This window comes from Ochotona curzoniae, unplaced genomic scaffold (genome assembly GCF_017591425.1).
Source record: "Ochotona curzoniae isolate NIBS_2020 unplaced genomic scaffold, NIBS_Ocur_1.0 scaffold_1037, whole genome shotgun sequence".
NCBI classification, from domain to species: Eukaryota; Metazoa; Chordata; class Mammalia; order Lagomorpha; family Ochotonidae; genus Ochotona; species Ochotona curzoniae.
In genome coordinates, this window is record NW_024467083.1 from 9,163,634 (window position 1) to 9,190,605 (window position 26,972).

A 26,972-nucleotide genomic window follows, 5' to 3' on the forward strand; every position below is an offset into this window, starting at 1 on the left:
TTTGTGGATTTTGATATCAGAGTATTTTGTTTCATTCAAGTTGCACTTCAATTTAGAAAGTCTTTTTACATAACCTTTAGCTTATAGATAAGAATATAAACTAGGCTCTCAAGTTAACCAAAAACCCATTGGGAAAGGAAGTGTTCATAGGTCTCAAAAGCAGGGATATTACTACACTGCAATATGTCTGTGCAGGGTATAATTTTATAAATCATGCTTTAAGGGCAGATGAGAAACAAAATCGACCTAGAAAAAAAGGAAAAATTGACAACTGAGTCAGAAACTAAAATGCACACTCATACGCACTCATTTGTCATCTTGGTGGGTGCTTCTCCTCTCTAGATAACAACTCTCAGATTAAAAGATTAATAACTGTCAGAAATTTATCATGAAACTGATGAGCCAAAGATGATAACATGATCTCTAAGGTGCTCTCTGGGGAAAATAACACTCACATAACTAATCCTAACTGGTTTTGAAAGTTAAGTATAATTACGCATTTCATAACAAAGAAACTAATTCATAAGCAGTTATTACATAACACTCCATAATCTTATTATACTACATGTTTTATTTGGGATTTGAGGCTGCAATATTAAGTGATTTAAACTGACCACAAGTGTCTTCAAAATATGTTGTATTTTAGTTATGAGAAGCCTTACTCATTTAAAATCATATGAAGGTACAAATCAATGCAAACACAATCTTCTCTTTAAGATTTGCCCACGTTATTCAGCATTCCTTGAATATTCTCTCCTTCCACATTTTGCTATACAGTTAATGAACATTTTCGAAGACTCATTTTACAGTGCACTTCCTCAATTCAACCTCCTGACTGCTCAGTTATCTACCAGATTTCCTAGCCATCAGATTCCATTTTTTTGTCTCACCCTCCCTTTCTCAGTACTTCAAATCATATTTGTTTTCTTAATTGTCTTTATTCCTATTCTGTTCTGTACCAAATCCTTTATCACTGAAACACTGTCTAAAAATTAATAATATAACTATGTATTCAATGCCAGCATCAAACACTAGAAATTGCAGAAGACAATAAATAGTTACATCTATTGAAACAAGAAGATGACAGAAAAAGAACACAAAGTGACAATGGCAGGTGGACTGGACAACTTCTCTTCTATCAGCTTCTTCTGCAATTAAAGATTTTCTGGAAACAGCAGTAATCATTAACACCTGAGTTAATGTCACATATTAATCAAATAATAGGAGATTAATACTTAAAAAAACAAACACAACTCAATTTATTATTTTGATATAATATACTATAAAATTATTTAGTAAACCCTTTCAAAGTTCTAGCCTTTTGCATTGTAGGTTTTTTTTTTTTGCTTTTATGAATTAGCTCACTGTTTTCTATTATTATTTTCATCTCTTTCCTAATTTCTGTTTTACAAATTACATGAGGTAAACACTACCCAATTAAAGAACATTTTTATCCTATTCTGTAAAATGCACTTAACATGCTATGTTTTCATGTAAAAATACTTTTGGGCACATACCACATCGTAACTGGACATCGTCAATCATGACTATATGTTATGTAACTTCTATTGTAATAATTTCTTTAATCCAAAACACATTTTTGGGTTAAATGTGTTTTGTAAGTTTTAGAAATACAAGTTTCTCAGTATTTTCACTTCAACATCATTTTTAAGCTTAATTTCTAATTTAGTTGTTTTTTATAGATTAAAAAATCCACTTATAAAGTATACTTTAGATTGTACCCTTCTATTTATGCATACAAATTTGTAATTAATCACATCACATATTTTGAATGAAAATACTATAAATTTAAATGTATATATAAATATTGTAATTGCATATATTTATAGGCAAATATACTTATAGCATATGCATCTATCCTGTTTTCTTGGAAAGAGGTTAGTTTTAGCTAATGTTCAAGTAGTGCAGAAAAATCATGCATTCACTCTACACTGATTTAGTTCAGAAGACTACATATTGTTCAAATTAACCTACAAAACCCCTTCTGTAGGTTAATTTACTTAATTTACTTGTATAAGTTAAGTTACTAATTTTGAATAAGATTATGCTGTAATAGGTAACTAAACTTGTTAAGATGTTGCCTGGAATGCTTGCATGCCATAGAAGCTGTGTTCCAGAACCAGCTGCTTCTCTTCTGATCCAACTTCCTGCTAATGTGCATGGGAGGCAAGAGAAGGCAAAGGAAACAGAGACCTGGATGGAGTTCCAGGCTTCGGGCTTCAGTGCGGCTCAGCGATGGCTGTTACTGCCATTTGGAAAATGGACCAGCAGATGCAAGATCCTTTCTCTCTGCTTCCCTCTTTCTCATTCTTCTCTCCATATAACTCTTTCAAATAAATACTTTTTAAAACTTTTATTAATTTTCTATTTATTCTATACAGAACCAATTTCATGAAGTTGATGGATACAACTGCAGGAATAAAACACGTCCCATTTCTACCCTTCTTGCTTCTATTTTTTTTTCTTTTGTAGTAACAAAGGTTACATTCAATAGTCAAATGGCAAGATGTTAGTTTAACTTGACATACTTCAAGTTTTGTTTGCATTTACTTATTAACTACAACCAAAGAAAGCTTATTATATATACCTTAAAAATATATACAAGCTTATATGAATGATGCATCTTTTTTTAAAAATTTATTTTGGAAGACAGAGAAAAACAGTTATCTCCCACTGACAGTTTCAGTCTTCAACTGCCTGCAACAGCTGGGATTTGGACAGATTAAACAGCAACCTAGAACTTAATTTATGTCCTCTATATGACTCGAAGGAATCCAAGTATCACCTGCTTTACTCTTCAGGATATTCAGGAGCACAAAACTGGAATGAGAAATGGAGCCAGAAACAAAAGACAAGCATTCCAACAGGAGCTGTGCATGTTCCAACAAACATCTCAATGCCTGTGCCAAAATGCCACCTTCTGTGCCTTCCTCCTAAAGAATCATTCATTGTTCTTACCAGACATGCTAACAAACAGTAAAATTAAAATATCTCATCATACATTTATTAACGCCCTTACTACCAAAATGAGAAATACAGTTGTTTATTGTAGATCACTAATTGCATTGTCCTTTTGGCCTCTGACTTCCGTTGATGATGATGAGAAATCTGGGTTCGGTGTAATTGTCATTTTATTGTTTAAATAATCTGAGTTCTTTTTCTCTGCAGACTTTGATTTTCTCATTACAGTCAGTATTTCAAAATATAAATAACATCAATGTTTCCTTTTCTCGGAAAATTCTCCACTAAAGCCATCTAAGGCAACTTTGAAGTTAGTGTTCCTTGCATGCGTGCACTGGAACTTTCTAAGCTTCTCACAGTCTGTTTTGCTTCTCTGGATCTATTTTGTTGCTGTTGTTTCTTTGTTTGATTTTGTATTCTGGTTGAATTTTTTATATCCATGTTATCATTTGAACATGCCCTGCAAGACTCACGTGCTGCAGTCTTATTCTGAATGGAATTTGAGAAGTTAGCCCTTTGGGTGATCGCTGGGTCATGAGGACTCTCAATGGAACACAGGCTTTTTCTCTGCTCATGCCTTTGTACCTCATCAGGACACAGTGAGAACACCCCCCACCACCACCACCACCACTGGGCATGTTCTTGGAATTCCCAACCTCTAGATTTATGAGAAATACATTCCATTTATTTACAAATTATGTTGTTTGAAATACTCAGCTATAGCAACAGATAAGGAACTACAACTGCTTATTTGTTTTAAAATTCTGATGATTTTATTAGTGTTTCAACAGAAGCATCACTCTTCAGAAGCCATCATATCAGTGGAGTCTTCTGATTGTCATCTACCAAATGTAGTTTCTCTTTGTTTCAGATTTCAGTTGAAAGCAATTTTACTCTCTTTGTACCTACTCTCTTGCTTCTGTCAAATGCCTCCAGCCAAACATGACATTACTGCTATGTTGTAAAAGAGAATCAGGTCTCTTACTGAAAGACCAAGATTCCAGCCCTGGGCTGATAGAAAAGATAGTGCATTCTCAGCATTCAAATTGAGTTGCATTTGAACTTGGTTTTGTTTTGTGGCTTTTCATTAAACGGGATGTACAATAACTGTGTAATGGAGAACATCATATCAAGTGGCATGTTGTTTAAATTCACGGTGTTCTAAATTTCTATTTTTCCTCCTGTTGTTGGTTTTGCTTTATACCTTTTACTTGGCAGAATATAGCATGACTGTGTAGTGGAGACTGACATGTCCAGATGTGAGGGTCTGGTGCAGTGTGTATCTACTTCTGGATCGAGGATGGAGTCCCAGTGAAACTGTTGGTTCATTCTTCATTATTAATTCTTATTTAGATTCTATTTCATTGAAAATCAACTAAATGCGCTTGTGACATGTGAACAGTGTTCACAACCTACTGATCCTGCTATTTGAATAAGAGAAAGCAAAAGAAGTCATATTCAAATTGATATGTTTGGAAAATAGGGTGAATCAACTATCAACCTGAAAAAGATATTATCTATAAATATTGGCTTAGTATTCATTATCATGATAATGTGTCTTAATTTCAGATTAGGCATATGAATTGATAGATTTTTATTGACCATTTTAACAAACTGCACCATAAATGTGCTAAGCTCATTCCCAAATTTATTTCTATAAAAGCTATAAAAAAATCTTAGGCTTTAGGATTTCAAATTAAAATATGCCTTAAGGGTTATTCATCAACATTTTAGAGTGGAACATTATAAATTGCATTGAAGTGCTTTTCATGCGCTGTGCATTGCAATTCTATATCTCACCCTACACTGACACTTTCTTTTCTACTATGGTCTAATTTCCTCCAAATCAAGGGACAAAAGCTAATGAAGAGTAGATTGCAATTTTAATAATGTGAATATATATGCCTTCTTAATTTTATTTTGTGCATTTACTTATCTATTAATTTTAACATGCAGTCAATCTGTTACTTCTTAAGTTCACTAAAGTTTATAATGATATTTGAAGTATTTGTTCTCATTAGTTTCATAAAACGGACTAGCTTCAGCAATTACTCAGTATTTTATCTATAATACAAGTTTACCTTGAAGCAAATAAAACAAAATAAATATTATTAATTACATGAAAAATAGTTTTTCACTACTGCAATGGTATTTACTAATAGGACAAGAACACAGTATGTCAAATGAGATGATATTTTAAAGCCTTCTAAGAAATAAAATCCAGGTCAAAAGAGTCACTTGATTCAGTCTGGAATTTCATCAGTTCCACTTCCATTTTTTTTAGGATTCATTTTTTTATTGGAAAGGCAGATATATACAGAGAAGAAGAGACAGAAAGGAAGATCCTCTACCCGCTGATGCACTCTCCAAGCAGCTGAAATAGCCAGAGCTGCACCTATCCGAAGCCAGGAGCCTAGAGCCTCTTCCTGGTCACCCACATGGGTGCAGGGTTCCAAGGTTTTGGACCATCCTCGACTGCCTTCCTAGGCCACAAGTAGGGAGCTGGATGGGAAGTGGAGCCACTGGGATTAGAACCAGTACCCATATGGGATCCTGATGGTTGCAAGGCGAGGACTTTAGCCACTAGGCTACTGTGCCGGGTACCTCCACTTTCATTTTTAACACAAAGCACTAAAACTAAATAAAATAATTCCATAAAGCATATGCTACAATAACATAACATGCAATATAGATTAGAAAAACATAATGCAATGTTTGTTGTGAAAAGTACATATTTATATATGAATTTCATAGCTTGTGTAGCAATTCAGAATGGAAGCAATAATTAAAATATCAATTTTCTGTCTCATTATTTCAACATTTAATCAGACTTCAGAAACCTAAAATTTTACTTTTGACTTTTCTAAATCACTTCCATAGCCTTTAATGCCAGAAGAAGAGAACAGAATTGGCATACTGCCTTCTTACTAATATCATTTTTGTAAACTTCAGACCATCAATGAAGAGATGTATTATAATTTTTTTTCTTTTTCAAATAAATCATACTTACACTAAAGGGGCAATGACAGTGTAGTTAGTTTATTAAGTCATGAGCATATAGCTTGTCAAAAATTCAAATAAATACACAAATGCTTTTCAAAATATTTTTTCCAAGATAATTTTATGCATAAAAATTTATAAGTTCTATGAAAATGAAAAATTTCATGGCCAACTACTGCTTCTGAGTCATTATGTTGAAACAATATTATTGCGGAAGTATGATGTTATTAAGAGGAAATAATGTCAACTGTTGTAGAGAAAAATCTTAACAGCCTACGTATTGTATCAACACACAAAAGTGTCTAAAACAAGGTTGCAATCCCTCAAATGTGCAAACAGCAAAAGAGTGAAAAGAGCGACAACACAGGATCCAAAAACATCTGCTCTCCTCACGCTACTGCGGCCGCTCCCTGCGTGATCTGTTCCCTTTTCCCACAGTCCCTGCAAATCACACCTTCATCATGTTCAAGTGGAAAAGAATAAGCTATGAACCTAACTATTAAAGGCAGAAATCTGCGTTGATATTTTAAAAGTCACTCAGAAGTTATGGGAGAAACAATTTGGAAAAATGTTGTATAATTTAGTCTGCATTCCTAACCTTTGTTTAATAGTTTGTAAAAGGGATTTGTATCTCTCAAAAGGTCAAAAATAAATCAATCAAAACACAATTATTCACTCATTGTATTTTATCTTAAAAACTCACTTCAATGGTAGTTTTTTAAAGTTATTTTTTAAAATATTTATTTAGTTTCATTGGAAAGGCAGATAAATACAAAGAAGAAGAGACAAAGGGGAAGATCCTCCACTCGCTGATTCACTCCCCAAGTGGCTGCAATGACTCAAGCTGAGCCAATCCTAAGCCAGGAGCCCAGAGACTCTTCCAAGTACCCCACATGCGTGCAGGGTCCCAAGGCTTTGGGCAGTTCTCAAATGCTTTCCTAAGCCACAAGCAGAGAACCGGATGGGAAGCGGAACTGCTAGGATTAGAACCAGGGCCCATATGGGATCCTGGAACCTGCAAGGTGAAGACTTCAGCAACTAGGCTATTGTGCTGGGCACTATCAATAGCAGTTTTGAAGAGGAATTCTTTGAATCTTCTACTTCTTTTTCTCACAGTTATTCACATAATACATTACTCACGTTTTATATAGTTACTCATGTGTATATATATATATAAATGAAAGGTAACCAAACTTTCATTTAAAAAAAAAGTAGAGATCTTATCCCAACTGGCAAATTTGAAAATACAAGTATAAATTCTTATAAGAGTTTTAACATGGACAGTTTTAATCATTATTTAATATAAAATGATAGCCACATAAAGGCAAAAATGGAAGAGGAAGATATACTTCTATTATGGATCCATTGATTTAATGAAAAACATTTGTCCTACTTTTTACTAACTTCATAATTGGAAGCTTATGAAAATTCATTAATATCACAGTGAGTTCAAGCTGTATCTTACTTAAGTGAGATTAAGCAGAAATTAGAACAGACAGACTTTATTTTTTTTTTAAAAAAAGGATGTAAAAACTAATTTAAATGAATAAATGAATACAGGATTAAAGGAAGGGTGGATTCTCTCTCTCTCTTTAACTCTATCTCCATCTCTTATTCACTCTCCATCTTTCTGTTCATTAACAAAACTAGCCATACAACTTTAACTATCTTGTTTTGAAAATGCAGTGCTGTATCTTATACATACGGTGTGACTTCTCATTGCATCCTACACAGGCTTCATCCAGTTCGATGAAGAGGCAACGAGTCCCCAAAGGAAGATAGAGAGGAACTCAAGTGTATCTTATCCATCAAATAAGGATTTTCCTGGGCTGTAAAAGATCATACCTTGAACTGTTCAGCTAAGCCTAATGCAATTTCATATTTGAGAAGAAAGGAAATTAAATCCAAGAATTTATTGCAACAACTATCACCTCCAATTGTTTCTATTTTTTTATTCCCATGAGCCCATTCTTAGAATTAACCTGTCAGAAAGCAGGAAAAGAATAATCCTGATTTATTACTAAAAGAAAAGTGAGACTTAAGCTTGAGGAATATGATGGTTTGAGTCCTAAGAGGAAAACTACAATGTGTTTAGGTTGATATAACCATATAGATAAGTCATTCAGCAAAAACATGATGTTGACAGGCATTTAATTTGGATTTCTAGACAACTAGTCCCTACAAGTTATATAATTTAAAATAATCTCCATATAAAATGATCAATTAAATCATACATGGGGAATTGCCTTACAAGACAACCTCAAATGGGAGTCCTCAGAGCGCTCAAGGGTTCCCCAAAGTTTTAAAGTGCTTTACAAAGGATTAATAAAAGAAAAAGACAGGATTTGGTTGAGGAGATCATGAAAAATGAGCTTTTCATTTATTTTATTACTATTTTTACAAATAACACACCTGTAAATGCATAAGTTACATACTATAAGTTCCTAAAATCTAAAATTAAATTTTCTTAATTATGTTACAGTTTCAAGGATCAGAACATTTTCTGAAGAATAGTACAATATCCTGCTAATATATTATTTCAAATTAAAAATATTAAGGACCATCCCAGGAAACAAACAAACAACAAAAAAAATCTGGTTAGGAAAGATTCCTTTTTAAATCAAATGTATTCATTTTATTATGATACAGTTCCACATGTTCTGGGATTTCCCTCCTCCCTCCGTAAGTATGCCCTGACCCCCACACACACTGATTTCCCCTATATCATTACAATAGTATTGTTTTTCATACAGTCAAAAGTCCATCATTTTGTTATTACAGTATATCCTGACATTGGAGGCATGGACAAAGGCAGAAAGTCCAGCATCTTATTGTGAACTTAACTATTTCATTGGGAGTCCATCTTTAATTTGGAGGTAGAGATGCACACTGCATTTTTGTACCTTCACATCTGGATATTTTTTCCTGATTCAAAAAGGGTTTTTTTTCCTTATTAATTTCGTCTCTGACTTAAGGTCACACAGTATCATCATTTGTTTCAAGAAGGTTTTTGGTTTTCTTATATTTCTTCAGCAATACATTGGTCATTCAGTAGCATATTATTTAATTTCATGGCATTGTAATTGTCTAGTTTTACTTCCTGTTGTTGATTTTGTTTTATGGATTTTCATTTAAGGGGATGTATAGTAACTGTTTAGTACAGACTATCATATCCAGGAAAGACTCTTCTAATAATAAACTCTACTTAATAAATTCACTGAGAATTTAAAGAGTAAGTTCTATTTTCAGATCATCCAATTTATACACTATTCTCAGTTAAAGCATTTTAAGAAGCCACTGATACTGCAAGTAACCTGACATATAAGCTTTAATTTTTGTAGCCAACTTGTTAAATAAATATATTGCTTATTGCAGAAAATAATTATACCTTAGCTATGCATTATAATAAAAATGTTGCTTATCAATAGGGCATCTAGGGTAAAAGTTATCTTAAGATCCTTAAAGGGCAGGGCACACGATACACGTTACATACCTCAGCAGCAAATTGCTGCAATCCACCAATATTAATCGGTCCCTCTTCAGTGGCACATAAGTTGCATCCACCTACACAAAGATCAGAGGTTGGGCACACCATTCCGCAAGTCAGACCAAGTGGGTTGTCAGAAAAAATGATCTTGGCAGCTCCATAATAATTCTGAAAAAATAAAATAAAGCATTATGTAGTGTTGCACCTTTGACATTGAGACTAAGGTCTAAATGCACAGCAATAACATTACAATTTATATTCTATTATTCTATTGAAGATCAAGAAGTATACCACTGGCATATGATAAAATAATTTTACCATGAATCATCAACTAACAATCAACACAGTATCTAACACAAAGTGATTCAATATATGGTATACTGATACATAAACAGGGAATTAATATTAAAATTAAAAATTTAGGGCCCAGCAGTTAACATCCTCACCTTTTTTGGGCCAGGATCCCATATGGGTGCCGATTCTAAACCCGGCAGTCCTACTTCCTATCCAGTTCCCTGCTTGTGGCCTGAGAAAGCAGTCAAGGATGGCCCAAAGCCTTGGGACCCTAAACACACATGGGAGACCTGGAAGAGGCTCTGGGCTCCTGTCTTAAGATTGGCTCAGTTCCAGTCATTGCAGCCGCTTGGGGAGTGGATCATCAGAAGGAAGATCTTCCTCTCTGTCTCTCTTCCTCTCTGTATATCTGACTTTGCTCAAAAATAAATAAATCTTCCAAAAAATCAAAATTTAAATATAAATAATATGTCAATAGTTTTGATTCACAACGCATCTAATTGTACCTAGTCAAATTTCTCTATTTTCATTTTTAACAAAGAAAGTTAGACAGCATTTCTTGAAGAGGCATCAAGAATAATTCTTAAAACAACAAAAAAGTTGTTTCCGGTTATCCCTTACTATATAGATTAAAGCAGTCACAATTTGCTGTCTTCTTCTTTCATTTCACCTAGCTTGTCCAAGGCTATGATGTTCATGACAACCTATGTTGGTAAACATCCTTCAGTGTCAATCCATTAATTACAAAATAAAAAGCACATTTCAAAGAAACTGTTGGCCCAAATATCAGGTCCATTGTCCATTACTCCCTTTTGCACACTTCACACGAACAGAATAGCATAGAACACCACTAAACTTTATAAACAGATTTTGGGACCTAGTGTGCTTTTAAACTGAAAAAAAATTATATTTCTTAAACAGAGTGAATAGCAAGATTAATATTTATACCATTTCCTCTTCTCTTCAAAAAAGAAACAATAAACTCTGACCACTATTCTTTAGAACAGTCAAGTATACCAGTAAAAAAGAAAAGTCTGAACAAATGTTGAAATCAAGAGAAATTTAGAAAAATCTGCCATAGTAAAATATGGTATCTGGGATAGATTACTGCAGCAGAAAAATAAATGATATTAGTGAAAAAATAAGAAAATTAAAATATACTAGTGACATAAGAGAGTTGTTTCATTAACTTTAACAAGTGATCTATACCAATATAAGATGCTACTAAGGGCCTGGTATGATAGCATAACGGTAAAAATCCTCACCTTGAACATGCCAGGATACCATATGGGCACCGTTCTAATCCCGGTGACCACAGTTCCTATCCAGATCCCTGGCTGCAGCATGGGAAAGCCGTCAAAGATAACTCAAAGCCTTGGGACCCTACACCCGTGTGGGAGACCTGGAAGAGGATCCAGGTTCCTGGCTTTGGATTGGCTCAAGTCCAGCCATTGCGGTCGCTTGGGGAGTGAAATTTTGGATGGAAGATCTTCCTCCCTGTCTCTCCTCCTATCTGTATATCCACCTTTCCAATAAAAATAAATAAATCTTTTTTAAAATATGCTGATAACAGAAAAAAACATATGTAAGCATAAATGATAATCCCAGTACAATAATCCTAATCTTTGTGCAAATCTACAACTGCTCCAAAAAAATATTTTAAGATAGGTAAATCGATTCAACAATATATTCATCTGAAATCAACCAAAATTTTGCTTTGGTTTTGTTTACTATACTTTTGAAAATCTTTAAAAACATATACACTGCTTTCACGTTAAGCGTAAAACATAAAAGAAGATTGTTAACGACTTCAGACTACTGAGTAATGGTATAAAACATAATGGCTTTAAATATTCACTGACTCTAGTCTTTATTTAATCACATCATCAATTACAACTTATTATTTAGGATAGCTATCAATCCTGGAATTGAATGTATTCATATCTTTTGGATACGTAACCAATAGTGCGATCATAAAGCAATTCTATTTCTAATTTTCAAACAAATCTCCCCACTGATTTTCATTGCACTTGTACGAATTCATAGTCCCATCAACACTACCAGAATTCTCTTATCTCACATCATCACGAGCATTTTTCACTTTTTGTCCTTTTTATAATAGCCAATCTAACAAGAGTGAGGTGATACATTATGTGGGCTTTCTCTTAAAGATTGCTTTGCTTCAAAAGCAGCATTACAGAGAGGGAGAGACACACAGATAGATGTCCCACATTTTCTAGCTGAAGGAAACTCAATCTGAATGTCAAGTCATGATTACTATGGGCTGGAAGTGCTAAAAGAGGGAGGAATTTGGATAATGAGTGCCAAATAAGAGTTAGAACAAAAAAAATGAGTTTCTAATGTTGGCATAGTGTAGAGACTGTAGTTCAAAACAATCTAGTCCACATTATACAAATGAACAGTAGGATGGAGCACTAAGTGTTCAGCCATAAAATAACATCAGATAAGGGGAAGTGCTGATTGCTTTGATTAGCACATGATGTATACATGCACTGAAATGTCACACTGTCCACTGGTCCACTCCCCATTCCTACTGCAGCCCATAAACTTGTGCATCAGAGGGAACAGTAATTTTAAAAAGATTTCCATCAATCCAAAATGTATTGATGCAAGAAGAGACAGAACTAAACATCTCAAAATCAAGAGAAAATAGATTTTTTTTATAAAAATACCCCTTAAAGATGATTTAGAAATTAAAGATAGCAGGATGGGCTTTGGGATTCATCTCAAGGCATAGTGGCACATTGGGTTTAGGTGGCACTTTAAATGCCAGAATCCCATATGAGTGCTGGCTCATGTCCCAGCTGTTCTAATTCCAATCCAGATCCCTACTAATGTGCCTGGGAATCACCAGAAGACAGTCCAAGTACTTGCACCCCTGCCATGCACCCAATAGACCTGGATTGCTTTATCCTGCCCCTGCCATAGTGCTTGTGGTCACTGGAGAGTGAATAAAAGATGAGAGATCTCTGTCCTCTCTGAAATTCTGCCATTCAAATAAATGGATAAATCCTCAATTTTTTCTTTAAAAAAAGGCAATCTTGAAAACTCAGGAAAAATAAAATAGATTAACCATTTTAAAAATGGCCAGAATGTTGGAACATGCTTTACAGGGTCAAACATTCCCAAACTGGACAAATTATTTTAAAACAGAACTTTAAAATATCAAATAAATGTTTTAAATGGTTTTAAGAGTATTCATTAATCTATAAAAGTATTTGGTTGAGGGTCAGCAATGTGGTGTAGCAGGATACTCTCCACCTGAGCCACTGACATACCATACGGACATAAGTCTGTGTCCTGTTACAGCTCTGATCCAGCTCCCTACTTAGAGCCTGACAAATCAGCAGAGTGTGGTTTAAGTCTTTATGACCTGTACCCACATGGGGAACCCAGAAGAGGTTCCCGGCTCCTGCTTTCAGACGAACTGAGCTCCAACAATTGTGGATGTTTGGGGAGTGGACCAGGAAAGACATTCTCTCTCTCTTTCTCTCTCTCTCTCTCTCTGTAAAATCTGCCTTCTAAATAAAAATAAATAAATCTTTTCTTTAAAAAAGTATTTAGTTAAGTGTGAATCCTCAGCAGCCAACAGTTTTGTCTGATATGCAAGAGTATATTTTCTGAATTCATAATAGGAATATAGCATGGAATTCAATGGAACTAAGACAGGTATCTAATAGCAAAAATATAGAAGACCCAGATTCATCATTTCATGCATCAATAGATGATAAAATCTAGTCACAGTGCTCTTATTCAACTAGTTCGTTTTTTCTAATAAGTTCAAAACCCATTACTAGCACTTTAGATTCAGCATGCTTTCTGTTTTATAGTTTTTACTCAACGTTCCTTGAACTGTGTTTTGTAACCAGTCTAACAAAAACTCATAAGACAAAGGTTATCTTCTTTTTTGCATAAGGACTTATGTATTTATCTTAAAAGAGTTACAAAGAGAGGGCAAGACAGTGAGTGACATATTTTCCAATAGCTTGATTACTACTCAGATGGCCTCAATAGCCAGGATTGGGTCAGGTCAAAATCAGAGACCAAGAGGTTCAACAACATCTCCCAGGTGGATTGCAGAGACCCAAATAATTGGTTTATCTTCCACTGCTTTCCCAGACCACTAGCAAAGAGCTGGTTCACCTGTGAAGCAGTTGAAGAACTGGTGCCATATGGTATGCTGGCATCCCACATGGCAGCTTTACCATTACACCACAATGTAAGCCCACACTCATCTTCTATGTCTAACTCTATACTGCCACAAGTTTGCAATATATACATATGTGAGATTTATTATAAGGAATAAGGTTACATAATTAGAAAATTGAAAATTCGTGATATCTGAGTCACATAGAGACACACAAAGATCAAAGTTTTAGCTCAAATAGAGACAGAGGGGCACAACACCAGGAGAGCACCTTAAGCTGAGCAGTCAATCCCTCTGGAGATAAGCTCAAAGTCATCGCTCAGGATTGCTTCCTGTCTTCCCTTGGCATCTTGAAAATATCTGATCTGATGAACTGTACATATTTATTAATGATTCACTAACTAAAGTTATATTGTGCAAAAAGAAATCTCCTTAGATAAAACAGCATAATGGGGAAAATGTGATCAGTGCTTAGTAGGCCACTTGTAAGGACTTTTTTAATATGACATGAAGAATATAATTGAATTATGTACCTCAAAAGTTTTTCTGGTTATTTTAAATGGCTCAAAATGATTTTAACACTGCATATAAAATGACAGCATAGAAAGCAGAAGCATATTTAAACAAATGCACTAAATAAAATGGTTAGGATTACACTCAAAGCTCAGGATTTTCTATAACTCTGAGTGTACCAGAGACTGAAAGGCAGTGCATGTCACTGACCATGAAACCGTCCACCAGATTGGATGCTGTCTCAACACCCATCACCAAAATAAAATCTATAGAGTTTCAAAAGTTAATAAGGATTTATTTAATGAGTTTTAAATAAAAATCATTATGAACATTATGTAAGAAACAAACCCATGTTTCCATACATACAGATACTTTAGTGTCAGAGATATGGTCCTCAGCTTTAAATGGGCGGCGGTCAAAAATTTTCTGGGTTACGTAAGAATAACAGATGGGAACGAAGGGACATCCAAATCATTCTGTATTGATATCACTAAATATTCAAGTTCAGAATTCTTCTTGGTGTTAGAAACTGCAAATTTGCTTGGAATCATCCATTCTCTTGCTATAAGATACGAAAAAGCTATCCTCAAAAATGTGTTTGAACAAAAAGTTTCAACTTAATGGAAGACTGTTAATAGGAAGTGGCCAGTTTAAAAGGACTATATAAATACATGATGTGGAAAAGCTCAGAATTGGAATGGTGAGAGGAGAAAGCGGGAAATTGAACAAAGACATGTACCAAAAGAAATGCTCTTCTATGTATAACAGAACACAGAAGCATGGTTTGGACGATGAGCTGAAACAACACTGAAGTCATACTTGCAATCCCCCCATCATACATAGGATGCCCTATGTACTCCTCTGTTAGCATTCTGACCCTGAGACTCAAAGCTATTCAGAAACCTACTCAAAAGGGAACACCTCCTCCACTCTTCCCATAGAGGGTGACGAGATCAATATCAATTTTTGTCTCAGACCTTAAGTGGAGAGATTTGTTGAGTCTTTCTTCTACACAAGAGGTCTGACTTCTATTTTGTGAGCTCATCAACCTTTTTTACAGGATAGAAAATTTAAATTTAGAAGTATCCTTTATAAACACCCTAGCAGTTTCGTTTTAAAACAAACATACCACTTCAACTGCGAACTTCAAGTAATTCAATCAGACAAAATGCCTGCAGTTTTCCATACTGGAAAGAACAAGGGGCAGAGTGGTATAAGGTGAGACACAAGATAAAATATCATATCTTTTTTGAAATGGTGTTAGAATGTAAGGTATGAGGGTTTTCATCATTTTAAAAAAATAATTGAAAAGAAATTATTTGAAAAGTGTTGTTTCCAATTCAACACAAAATTGTAGAAATGAATGCTTACCAGCCCATTAATTTTACTATGACTTGAATGTACAGAGTTTTTCAAAAGTTCTTGGGGTTTTTAAAGTGTGTTCTTAGCCAATACACATGTTACTTAGGTGAGTTATTTTAAAATAATTTAAACTCTTATCCTTTGCTTTTTATTTTAAAATTATAAAGTAAAAATGAATCAATGTCATTTCTCCACAATTTAATGATTTTTTAAAGTCATTATGAGGAACAGCAAAACTGACAAGCCAGCTATTCTGTCATATGGTATAACTAATTTAACAAATAGTCCTATCATATTCAGGCCTTTATATCACTTCAAGATCATCAATACAGCTGGTGCATTTATTTTAAAGTGTTCTTCCTTCTTCCAGTGACAGTTTTCACAGATGGAAACAGCCTTCTACGATAAATTCCAATCTGTTGCATTTAGAAAGTGCTTGAGATAAACTTAAGTTTGCATGTGAGAAAGGTGAACTAACATTACTTATCACTCTGGTCTGAGCTATCTAATCATGAATGAATTGACATTAATTGAATAGAACATGCCTGGAAGAACATACAGACAGCACAGGTACAAGGAACACCATGGCAAGTTTTCACCACTCCTCATCAAAGAACCTGTCAGTCTCCAGATATCTGACAAAGATATTTGAAAAATGCTACAAGAGGAAAAACCTCTGCCCTTGTAAAAACAGGGAGAGGCAAAAAAAAAAAATGTAACTAATTTTATTCAGAAACAGAAATCCTAATTTTAACCTTAAGTATTCTCAATTTCAGGTAAGTTTTATACACTATGATTTCACTTTTGGAACTATGAATTCAGTTTAACTTGTCTCACCAAAAACCAAAACTGCAAGACAATGAATAATCATTTCTTTGAAAAATATTTTCCTGACAGTAATCTAGAGGATTGTGCATGTTCATGGCACACTGAGACACACACACCAACATGCCAGTTACAGTCTCCCAGATTTGAGTCCCACCCACAACATACACAGGCAATATGACTGTGGAGAACTGTAGGAAATGTTTAGTGTTTGATCACTTTAAAAATTTAGATCAAAATTCCTTCTTTATTAGTTATATGATATATTAAAACTTTGGGAAAAGATGCCTAAACTATAATGTAGCAAACTGATTCAATGTAGATCCATTAACTACTTTCAAAAACAAAACCAGCATTGGTTATAACGATTTATTTAAATTATTCAATGTATCAGAGTAGTTTTCAACAAACTGAATTGGGACTGCACAGAAGGTTAAGACATAGCCTGCAATGTTCGCATCCCACATTGGCACAGAATAACATCCTGGGAGAGCTCCAATTCAGATCCATCTCCCTGATAATATATATGGGAAAGCAGCACACACTAACGAAAAATCTTGGGCCCCTGAAATCACAATTCTGGGGGCAGGTATAGCCCCATTCTCATAGATTCAGCATGGTCCAGCCTTGGCCACTGACATTTTTTGAATACTGTAGCAATGTATGGAATATCTGTCTGTCTCATCTTCTGTGTAAATACCTTTCAAATAAAACAGATAAATCTTTTTAATTTTTTTATTAGAAAGATTTTACAGAGAGAGGAAGAGAAAGAGAGGAAGATGTCACATCCTCTGGTTTACTTCCAAGTGGCCACAACAGCCGGAGTTGAGCCACTCAGAAGCCAGAAGCCAAGAAATTCTTCCACATTTCCCCCACAGGTGCAGAGTCACAAGACCTAGGGCAGTCCTCTACTGCTTTCCCAGGCCACAAGCAGGGAGCTGGATGGGATATAGAGCAGCTGGGATATGAACCGGCACTCATACAGGACCCCAGTGCCTGCAAGGCAAGGACTTCAGACACTAGGCCAACGTGCAGGGTCTTGGATAATCTTTATAAAACACATGGGGGAAAAAAAAAAAAAAACCCTGACCAGAGAATCAAGATGGTGGAATAGGGTAAAGACATGTTAAAACAGACAAAAAAAAAAAAAAACATTAGCCAGGGTGAAGCAGAGAGGGCACATTCCAAGAAATGGGAGGGGACAGACCAATAGCAGAGGGATACCAGGAGACTGACAGACACAGGAAAGCAGTGGAGAAAAAAGTGAGCCTGCTGCACTGAATAGATATCCCAGCTGCATTCAGCAAGCAGTGATCTAAAATCCACTGGTGGCTGGAACTCCACCAGCAAGATGGTGGGAAGCGAAGTTCACCGGGAGCTCAGGAGGTAACCCAGACAAAGAGCTGCCCATCCTGCTGGTTTGTTTGATTTGACCAGGAGCAGAGACAGAGCAAAAGATCCCAAACAGGTGGCATGGGAATAAGTTAGATTTCACAGTCCCACACCCCTAGAGCTGATTCCAGTGCCATTTTGTAGGCCTATGGGACAGGAATGCACAAGCACTAAGCTGGGAGCCAATTTATTTTGGGCTCAGTGAATTGCAACAATGTGGCATCTTTCAGGAACCACCCAAAATAGATCCAGGTATCCAGATCTAAAGTCTAAAAGCGAATGGAGTGAAATATTCCAGATTCTGTAAGAAAAAATGTAAGCCCAGAATAATTTACCCAGCAAACCTTTCCTTTGTCTTTGAAAATGAAATAAAATTCTTCCACAGTAAAGTTAAAAGAATATGCCTCTTCTAAACCTGCCTACAGATGAAACTCAAAGATGTTCCCTTGACAGATAAAATAAATAGAACCCAACAAAACCAAAGGCAAATATGAAGTACATCCCAGTAAAATAACAACAGAAGACTAAATCAATGAACAATTAACTGCTAAAATAACAGGACCTAATTACCACCTATTTATATTTATATTAACCCTGCATGTATATGTCTTAAGTCATCAATCAAATGTCATGGATTTGTAGACTGGATTAAAAAACAACCACATATCTGTGTAGCCTACAGGAGACACATTTCACAAAGTTTAATGGAAACTGTATTTCATGGGCTTTGATTTTTGTTTTTAGTTTCATTTCTACAAATCTCTCATTAAACTCTTCACTAATTTATAAAACATACATTAGTGTCATTTTCTTCAAGAAGGTTCTTGACTTTCTTTTTAACTTCTTTAGTGACACAATGATCACTGATTAGCATGCTATTTAAACTCATGGTAAAGTAAATCACTATTTTTCTTCTTGTTGTTGATTTTGTTGTGTGATATTTCACTTAAGGGGATGTATAGTAACTGTGTAATGGAGACTATCATTTCCAGATACAAGGATACAATGCAGTATGCATCTCTACTTCCAAATCAAAGATGGGTTCCCAATAAAACCCTAAAGTATATCTTGATAATAGAATGCTGGACTCTCTGCCATGTCCATGTCCATAATGACGAATTTATGACTGTTCATGAAGAACTATATTATAGTAATAATACAAGGAAACTCAGAGGAGCTGAGATGTTTTGGAAGGGAGAGAAAGGGAAATAACTGGACCTATGAGCCTGTATAATAAAATTTTAAAAATACTAAAAATGGAAAAAAGCTAACCAACATTTCAATATTGATTGCATTATTTTCTAATTGAACAATCATATATTAGTTGAACTTATCATATATTGCCAAGATATCAGTATGTTTAATATTTAACCCTTCACATTTTATTTTTTTTAAGATCACATTTTTCATAGGAAGGAAGATTCACAGAGAAAACAGGAAACAGGGAGTGATCTTCCATTAGCTGGTTCACTACCCAAATGGCCAAAACACTTGGGACTGGGTTGCACAAAACTAGGAGCCAATAGCCTCCTCTGTGTCTCCCATGTGGGTGCAGGGGTACAAGGAGTTGGGCTATCTTTTATAATTATCAGGAAGCCAGATCAGAAGAGGGACAGACAGAAATCAAAGCATCTCCATATGGAATATGCCGTAGGCAAAGGTTGAGCTACAATGCCATGGTTCCAAACCCTAACTCTTTTTATTTTACACTAACACATTATTTGCTCATAGACACAGTTCAGTGGGAAGAAAGAAAAAAACACATTAAACAAGAATTCTAGAAATCTTTGTACACTATTAAGCAAATGCGTTATCTTGGAAAAATTATCTGCCTGACAGGGTTACAAATTTTTTTTGTATAAAATGAGATAACATTAAGCTAAAAATACATTTTTCATTTATATACTTTTACACTAATTTGTACTTAATACTGTTATGGGGTGAAGCCAGTGATAGTCAGCAACCCTTGACAGTGGGCAAATGAAATTTGGCTGTGTGTCCCCTATCCTCTGACCTGAAAGTGGGTCCTAACAGCAATGGAATGTTAATTTCACCTTCAACCACCCCCCAACATCCTAAATTAGCCAGCATATTGGCAGTGCAATTAGTCTAGGTGTTTTTAGCTACAAGCCCAGTTCCTGTTCCTGCCCATCCCAAGGAGCACTAATCAACTCCTTAGCCCACAACACTTAAGTATTCGTTCCTGCCCACCTGTGGCTCACCTATCAACTGAGATGGGACGGTATTGTATTATTTTTATAACCACTCCTCCTCTCACAAGCCCCTTTAAAAGGCCCAGGAAGCAGGGGCTCTCACTCTTTCTGGCCAGGTGCTTCCATTACTCTGGCACCTTGACTCATGACTGACCCAGGACAGGTAATCCCCTGAGCATGGTCCCTGTGTACTGCTTAGATGAGGCAACGGTTATAATAATGTTGTTTCTGGTTTGTGTGCTGTCAGGAGTTCCAGGAGAGGTGAGGCCTGGCAGTAGTGGAATATGGGCAGAGAAGCCAGGGAAAGGTGAATGTCTGCAGCTTTGTAAGTGTGTCCAAGTTCTTTGTGAGTGTGTCCAGGTTATTCTTTGCTTGTCTCTTAGGATAGCTTATATTATTGGGGAAGCTGGGACATAAGTCTTCAACTTAATGGATGGACTTAAGGATAACGACCATTTGTTCCTTATGGGATTATGATTGGCTGGACTGGTGTACGGACTTGTGATCAGCTATTGTGCTCCATTGTCATCAAGCTTGATTAATAAAGACTCCTTAATAAACCTTAGACGTGTCTGGTGTGATCTCGCTCGCACCCCACAATACTATTAGAAATCATCCCATTTAGATACACTTTTCTTTGAATTGGTGATACTGAAGAAAAATAATACTAGTTTAACTAGTACTTCATAGATATATATTTTATCATAATTTTATACTTTAAAATCATTTAAATTTAATAAGTTAACATTTTTACAAGTCCATTTCGCTGTATAAACAAATACAACAATATGGTGTTACTTCTGTATTAAAAGAGCTATAAGATGTACAAAGAAAGTACTTTCTCATATAAATTGGCATTGCTCTTAGATGTTTTATTGCTTATACTTTGTACATTTATTTTAAATTACACAAGGTTGTGAAATTTATTATTATTATTATCATTATCATTTTACTGTGATTATCTTTAAATAGTTGCGTATGGCACAAAGGATCAAGGACTACAGGAAAATGTGTGAGACCACCATTTCCACAATTTTTTCTGTATTTGGGGGAAAGGAGGAGACAAAGGGAAAAGCCCCACCCAGCCTCTCAACCATTCCAGGGTCAGCTCAGCTCTGGCTGTTGTGGTCACTGGGGAATTAAACCAGTGGACAGAAGATCTTTGAAAAAAATTCCAAACCTTTGTCATAACATCAGTAAATTTAGTATGTTGCCAGTAGCTAGGTTCAATGTTAGGAAATTATACTTTAAAATTAAAGAACAGATTCAGAAAACCAGTTAATAGTACCCTCAACTGATAAACGTATGCAAGAGGCAATATGGGCATATGTTTATACTAATTATCTGATTATCTGAAATTAACACTGTTTAATCAGGCTCAATTAGTGATCAATGATTATTTTAGCTATATTCATGTTAAGAACATCTCAGGAGCATGACTAGAAATGATGTTAAGCTGGATTGTGCAAGTTTCTAATACAAAGAATTGTTACATGCTTGAAGGGATAAATACAATCACACTGAGTGAAAAATACACAATTTTTAAAAATAACAAGACACCACTAGGTATCAAATATGTACAAATTTTTTATAAAGCTATTTTAATCATAAATCTAGTTTTACATGGAGAACTTGGATATTCTGAAAATGCATGTAAACGCAGAGGATGATTTTAGTCAGTGAAAAAACATATTTCATACAATAACTAGAAGAACCTGGTCTGCTTAAATAGACTAAAATTAAGCAGGTTAGATAAATTGAAAGATGGATGACAGATGGAGCTGGAAAGAAGCTGAGAAAAGATCTAAATTAATATGGAATTAGGTATCAGATAAAGGAGATATTTAGGAATAATGGGATAAAATATTCACCACAAACACCTTTGAAACTATTAACCATTTGGATTATTTTCTCACTCTTTTTTTGTTTTTAAAGACTTATTTATTTCTATTTGAAAGGCAAAGAGAGAAGGGGAGACAGAAAAAGATATTCCACCCACCGAGTTATCCCCCAAATGGCTGAAACAATTGCAGCTGGGCTGATCTGATGCCAGGTGCCAAGAGCATGGTTACAGGTCTCCCACATGGTTACAGGCCATCAGGACTTGGCCACCTACCACTGCTTTCCCAGGCCACTGGCAAAGAGCTAGATTAACAGTGAAGCAACCACAACTCAAACCCGCACCAAAAAGGACACTTGGCACCATGCGCACAGGCTTAGCATGCTACAAAGCACCAGCCCCAATTTTTTCACGCCTTATAGTAAAATAAAAACTTAGTTTTTAGAATTAATTAATAATTAATAATAGTTTTACACTGTCTTAGGGTATAAATTTATACCATTTATATCATTCAATAATTCTATACCATTTACTACAATAAATATTTTATAATTCATATTTATTGAACTCTTATTATAATTATATAAAACTCATCTCAATAAGTTAGATAACATATTTTTTTTAAGTTGCACGTTTTATTTATTAGAAAGGCAGAATAACAGAGAGGCAGAAGGAGACACGCCTCTGTCAGATGGTTCATTCCTCAAACTGCTGCAAAGGCTGAGGACTGGCAGAAGGAAGCCAAGAGCCATGAGCTTCACCCAGGGCCTCCATGTGGGTAATGGGGGTCATCCTCTATCGCCTTCCCAAACACATTAGCAGGGAGCTGTATGAGAAGTGGAGTAGCTAGGGTTAAAATTGTGCCTATATGGGACACCTGCATTACAAATAGAGGCTTCATCCATTATGTCACAACCCCAACCTCAAAGGGAGATCTTCAAGAAAATCTTAATAATTTCACTTCCTCACATACTAATCAAAACTTATATATTCTAAAGCCATGTTTAGCTCTAATGTTAACTGTGATTTTTCTCTAGAGATAGATCATGTTGTTTATGTGAGTATCAACTTGTATTTTTTCATTAAAAAGAATACTTGTGCAGAATAATTATAATAATATGTTTTTGAGAAGTTTTATGCCATTCTACAATATAAATATTACCTAGGATATTTAGCTGACATTAAAGTTATCACTCTGCTTTTATACTTCCAATGATGGTACAATGCCGGCCCAGCAGTGTGGCCTAGCAGCTAAGGTCCTCGCCTTGAACACCGGGATCACATATGGGCGCCGGTTCTAATCCCGGCAGCCCCGCTTCCCATCCAGCTCCCTGTTTGTGGCCTGGGAAAGCAGTCGAGGATTGCCCAAAGCTTTGGGACCCTGCACCCATGTGGGATACCTGGAAGAGGTTCCTGGCTCCTGGCTTTGGATCGGCATAGCATCGGCCATTGTGCTTGCTTGGGGAGTGAATCATCGGACAGAAGATCTTCCTCTCTGTCTCTCCTCCTCTCTGTATATCTGACTTTCCAATAAATAAATAAATCTTTAAAAAAAAATCAATACCTGTTGACATCGTAGTACTTTTTCTATGTAGAATGAATTAATAAAGCATATTGAATAAAACAGTGTGTAGATTAATATTTATTTAACTATATGCAACAAATATATATTTGTACTTGCAATGCATAAGTATACATATAACATAGAACTCTCCTTTCCTTCCTGGCCTTCTTTTAGTAGAAAGCCACTAAACTTCCTAATTTTAACAATGGATAAAATGAAACAGGTGACTTTTGATTTTTTGATCTTTTGATTTAAACATTTCTGACTGATATGTAACTAGGACAGCTTTAATATGGTAATTAATCATTACATTACTTTTGCTGTACTGTTCATGATGTTTGCCCATACCTATTCTGAGTTGCCATTCCCATAACAAATGTTTGAATTCTAATAGTGATGATAATATGGCAAGAAAAAAAAAACACATGGCAATTTTTTGTTTCAGGTTTTCTTATATTTTACTTTAATATTTTAAAATATATACAGTTAAATTGCCTGTCATTTAGGCTGTAAGTTATAGAATCCAAGATTATCCTAACTTGTAAAATATGCAGCTGCTCAGTATATTTGAAATGTACTCAAAATGAAATGACAAAAGTTCTAGTAGTTAAAATCATCCCACCAAAAAAAGCTACCATTGTCATCTGAATTAAAATGGCCTCTTGATTGTCATATATATATATATATATGATTGGTTATAGTTATCAATTCACATTTATGCCATACTGTGTATTTCTATACCAAAACTATATTGTTTAGAAAATATGCGTAAAAAGCAAATATAATATCTACATGGGAAATCTTCCTTATGTTTCTTTTTTGCACTTAATTTCAAATCATTATTAGAATGCTTTTTATGTTTCAATACATTTGGATTATCATTAGTTCTTACATATTTTTCACTTTTCCACATATATTATGACACTTTCTTGAAAAGCTAATGGATAAAATATTTTTTTCAAACAACATCATGAATGGGACCATTCTTAGAACTGCAAATTACAAAATGCTAAGTAGGACAGACTAGTATGCAGAATTATCTTTAAAAGCTTTGTCAAGCCAAGTGAATAGGTCTCCACTTTCAAGATTTCTGAGAGCATAAGTTTCAGAAGAAACTCAAGATACAGGAGATATTTATACCTAATAATAAATTCCTCCATAAAGTTAGGAATGCCTAAGCCTGAATCATCAGAAAGATGGATTAAAATTACTCTTAACTCCTTCCTCCCTGCAATCAAAAAAATAAGATAGATCTTACAAAGTATGGTGGGAGTTAACTAGGGTTAAAGTTTATGAGACAGGGAGGCCATATCCTTAGAAAATTCATAATACTTTCCTTCAGCATATTTGTGGTTTGATTCCTAGTACCTGGGCAACTCAAAGAAACAGAAAAGATTCAGTTTATGTGTACAGGGCTGCTGATGATACCAAAGTCAAAGAGAAGCAAATGTAAAATGCCTCCTAAGAACTCATACATTGGTCATAGTTCCTTAAAATTTCCAAGTGTACAGCTTCAAGACTGAGCAACATTTAAAAAACTTACAACTTACTAAATACATAAACACAGTAATAGGAAAGGAAATAATGACAACAAAGATAGTATAAACAGACTCACAAAAAAATCTGAATAAAATTCCATAGCCTGAAAATAAGTATTTTATATAAGAAACAATAGATAAGTGTGAAACGATTAATAAGACCCAGAAGATTAGAAAGATTAAAAAAAAAAAAAAGATTCACAGAATTCAAAGATAATTGTCCCCAGAACTCAATGGACTATTCAAACGTAGCTGAAACTGCTGACATTACTAATAGATTTGAAAGGTAAATTTAAAGAACTTATCTAGAATGTAACTGCCAAAAACCAGCTTGAAACATAACAGTAGCAGGGACAAATAAAAAAGATTTCACATACATATATTAAGAATCCCGTAAGAGAAAATAGACAGAAGGAAATATTCTCCGAATTAATGAAAGGTATAATACACAGATTCAAGAATTCCAAAGCAAACTAAGTAGGATAAATAAAATAGAAATACAGACTTAAATAAATTATTGTAACATTTTGCAACATCAAATGTTTCAAAAATTTTTAGTCACTTCCCAAAACTATAGTACCTCCACATGTGCAGTAATTAAGAAATGCAGTAATTTTGACTAACAGCAATGGACCACAAAGTACATTGAAATGACATCCTCCTATAACATAAAAACTGACTGTTGTGAATTTTATCCATTAAAAACATTTTTTAAATGTATTTTTTAAAAAACACAGGGAACAGCAATTTTTCACAACAGGTTGAATCTCTGCCTTTGGCACTGGAATTACATACGACTGTTGGTTTGGGTCTCAGCTGCTCCACTTTCCATACAGATCCCTGGCAATGAACCTAGCAAAGCAGTGGAGAAACTCCCAAGTCCTTGGGCCCCTGCCCGCATGTGAGGTGCTCAAAAAAGCTCCAGCCTCCTGGATTTGGACCAGCCCAGCTCTGGCCATGGAGGTCATTTGAGAAGTGAACCAGAGAGTGGAAGATCTGTTTCTGTATCTTCTCACACTGTAACTCTGCCTTTCAAATAAAAGTAATTTTTTTTAAGTAAGATAAACAAAAACAGAATAGTTTTAAAACAGCTTGGCACCAACATTCCATTTCTGATTAAAATATCAATTATCTGTTCTTGGAAGAGGTATATAACCAACAAGTAGAAACTCAAAGATAAAAGAAAAAAAATTTTTTAAAGTAACAATGTGAATGAAGTTAACATTGATTAAACAGCATTAATAACATTCTCACTGGGTTTTAAAGGGAAAATATCCATAAAACATCATCTTAATGGAAAGAAATAATTAGATTTAAGCTACTTACTCTATGTCCATATTAACAGCCTAAATAATTAAAATCCATAACATATCTCAAATATTGACAGATCATCCATAAAGGACACTGTTACAAGAGTTCAGACCTATGATTTAAACTAAACAGCACAGTCTACTGGGGAGTTATAGCTCATGTGCACTCTAGGGTAGAATAAAGGTCTGTTTTAAAGAACAAGTTTTGTTCTTCAAAACAAAAAATCATCTTAGAACACACTAAGCAAATTTATGAGAATACTCTTGAAATGCGTAGAGGTGCTTATAAATCATGTAGTGATAATACACACAAGAAGAGGAATTGGTCTGCTATAAAAAAGTAAATTTTATCACTTTTTTGTCTTATAGATCTAAAATAAATACACTTTAAAAACTATTCTGTAATAAAGTGTGGTCTTTCTAACATTTTATTATTTACTCGCTTCACACTTGACACAGAATCTCAGTAATCGGTAATATGTGG

At 34.8% G+C, this 26,972-nt stretch overlaps 1 protein-coding gene across 1 annotated transcript in view; it reads right to left on the bottom strand.

Moving 5' to 3' along the window:
- DPYD (dihydropyrimidine dehydrogenase) overlaps window positions 1–26,972 on the bottom strand; it is an 808,753-nt gene that overhangs the window by 576,280 nt on the left and 205,501 nt on the right. Inside the window, exon 5 of the mRNA XM_040999080.1 lies at window positions 9,476–9,637. Coding sequence (XP_040855014.1) covers window positions 9,476–9,637 — 162 coding nt within the window. The remainder of the gene's footprint in view (window positions 1–9,475; window positions 9,638–26,972) is intronic.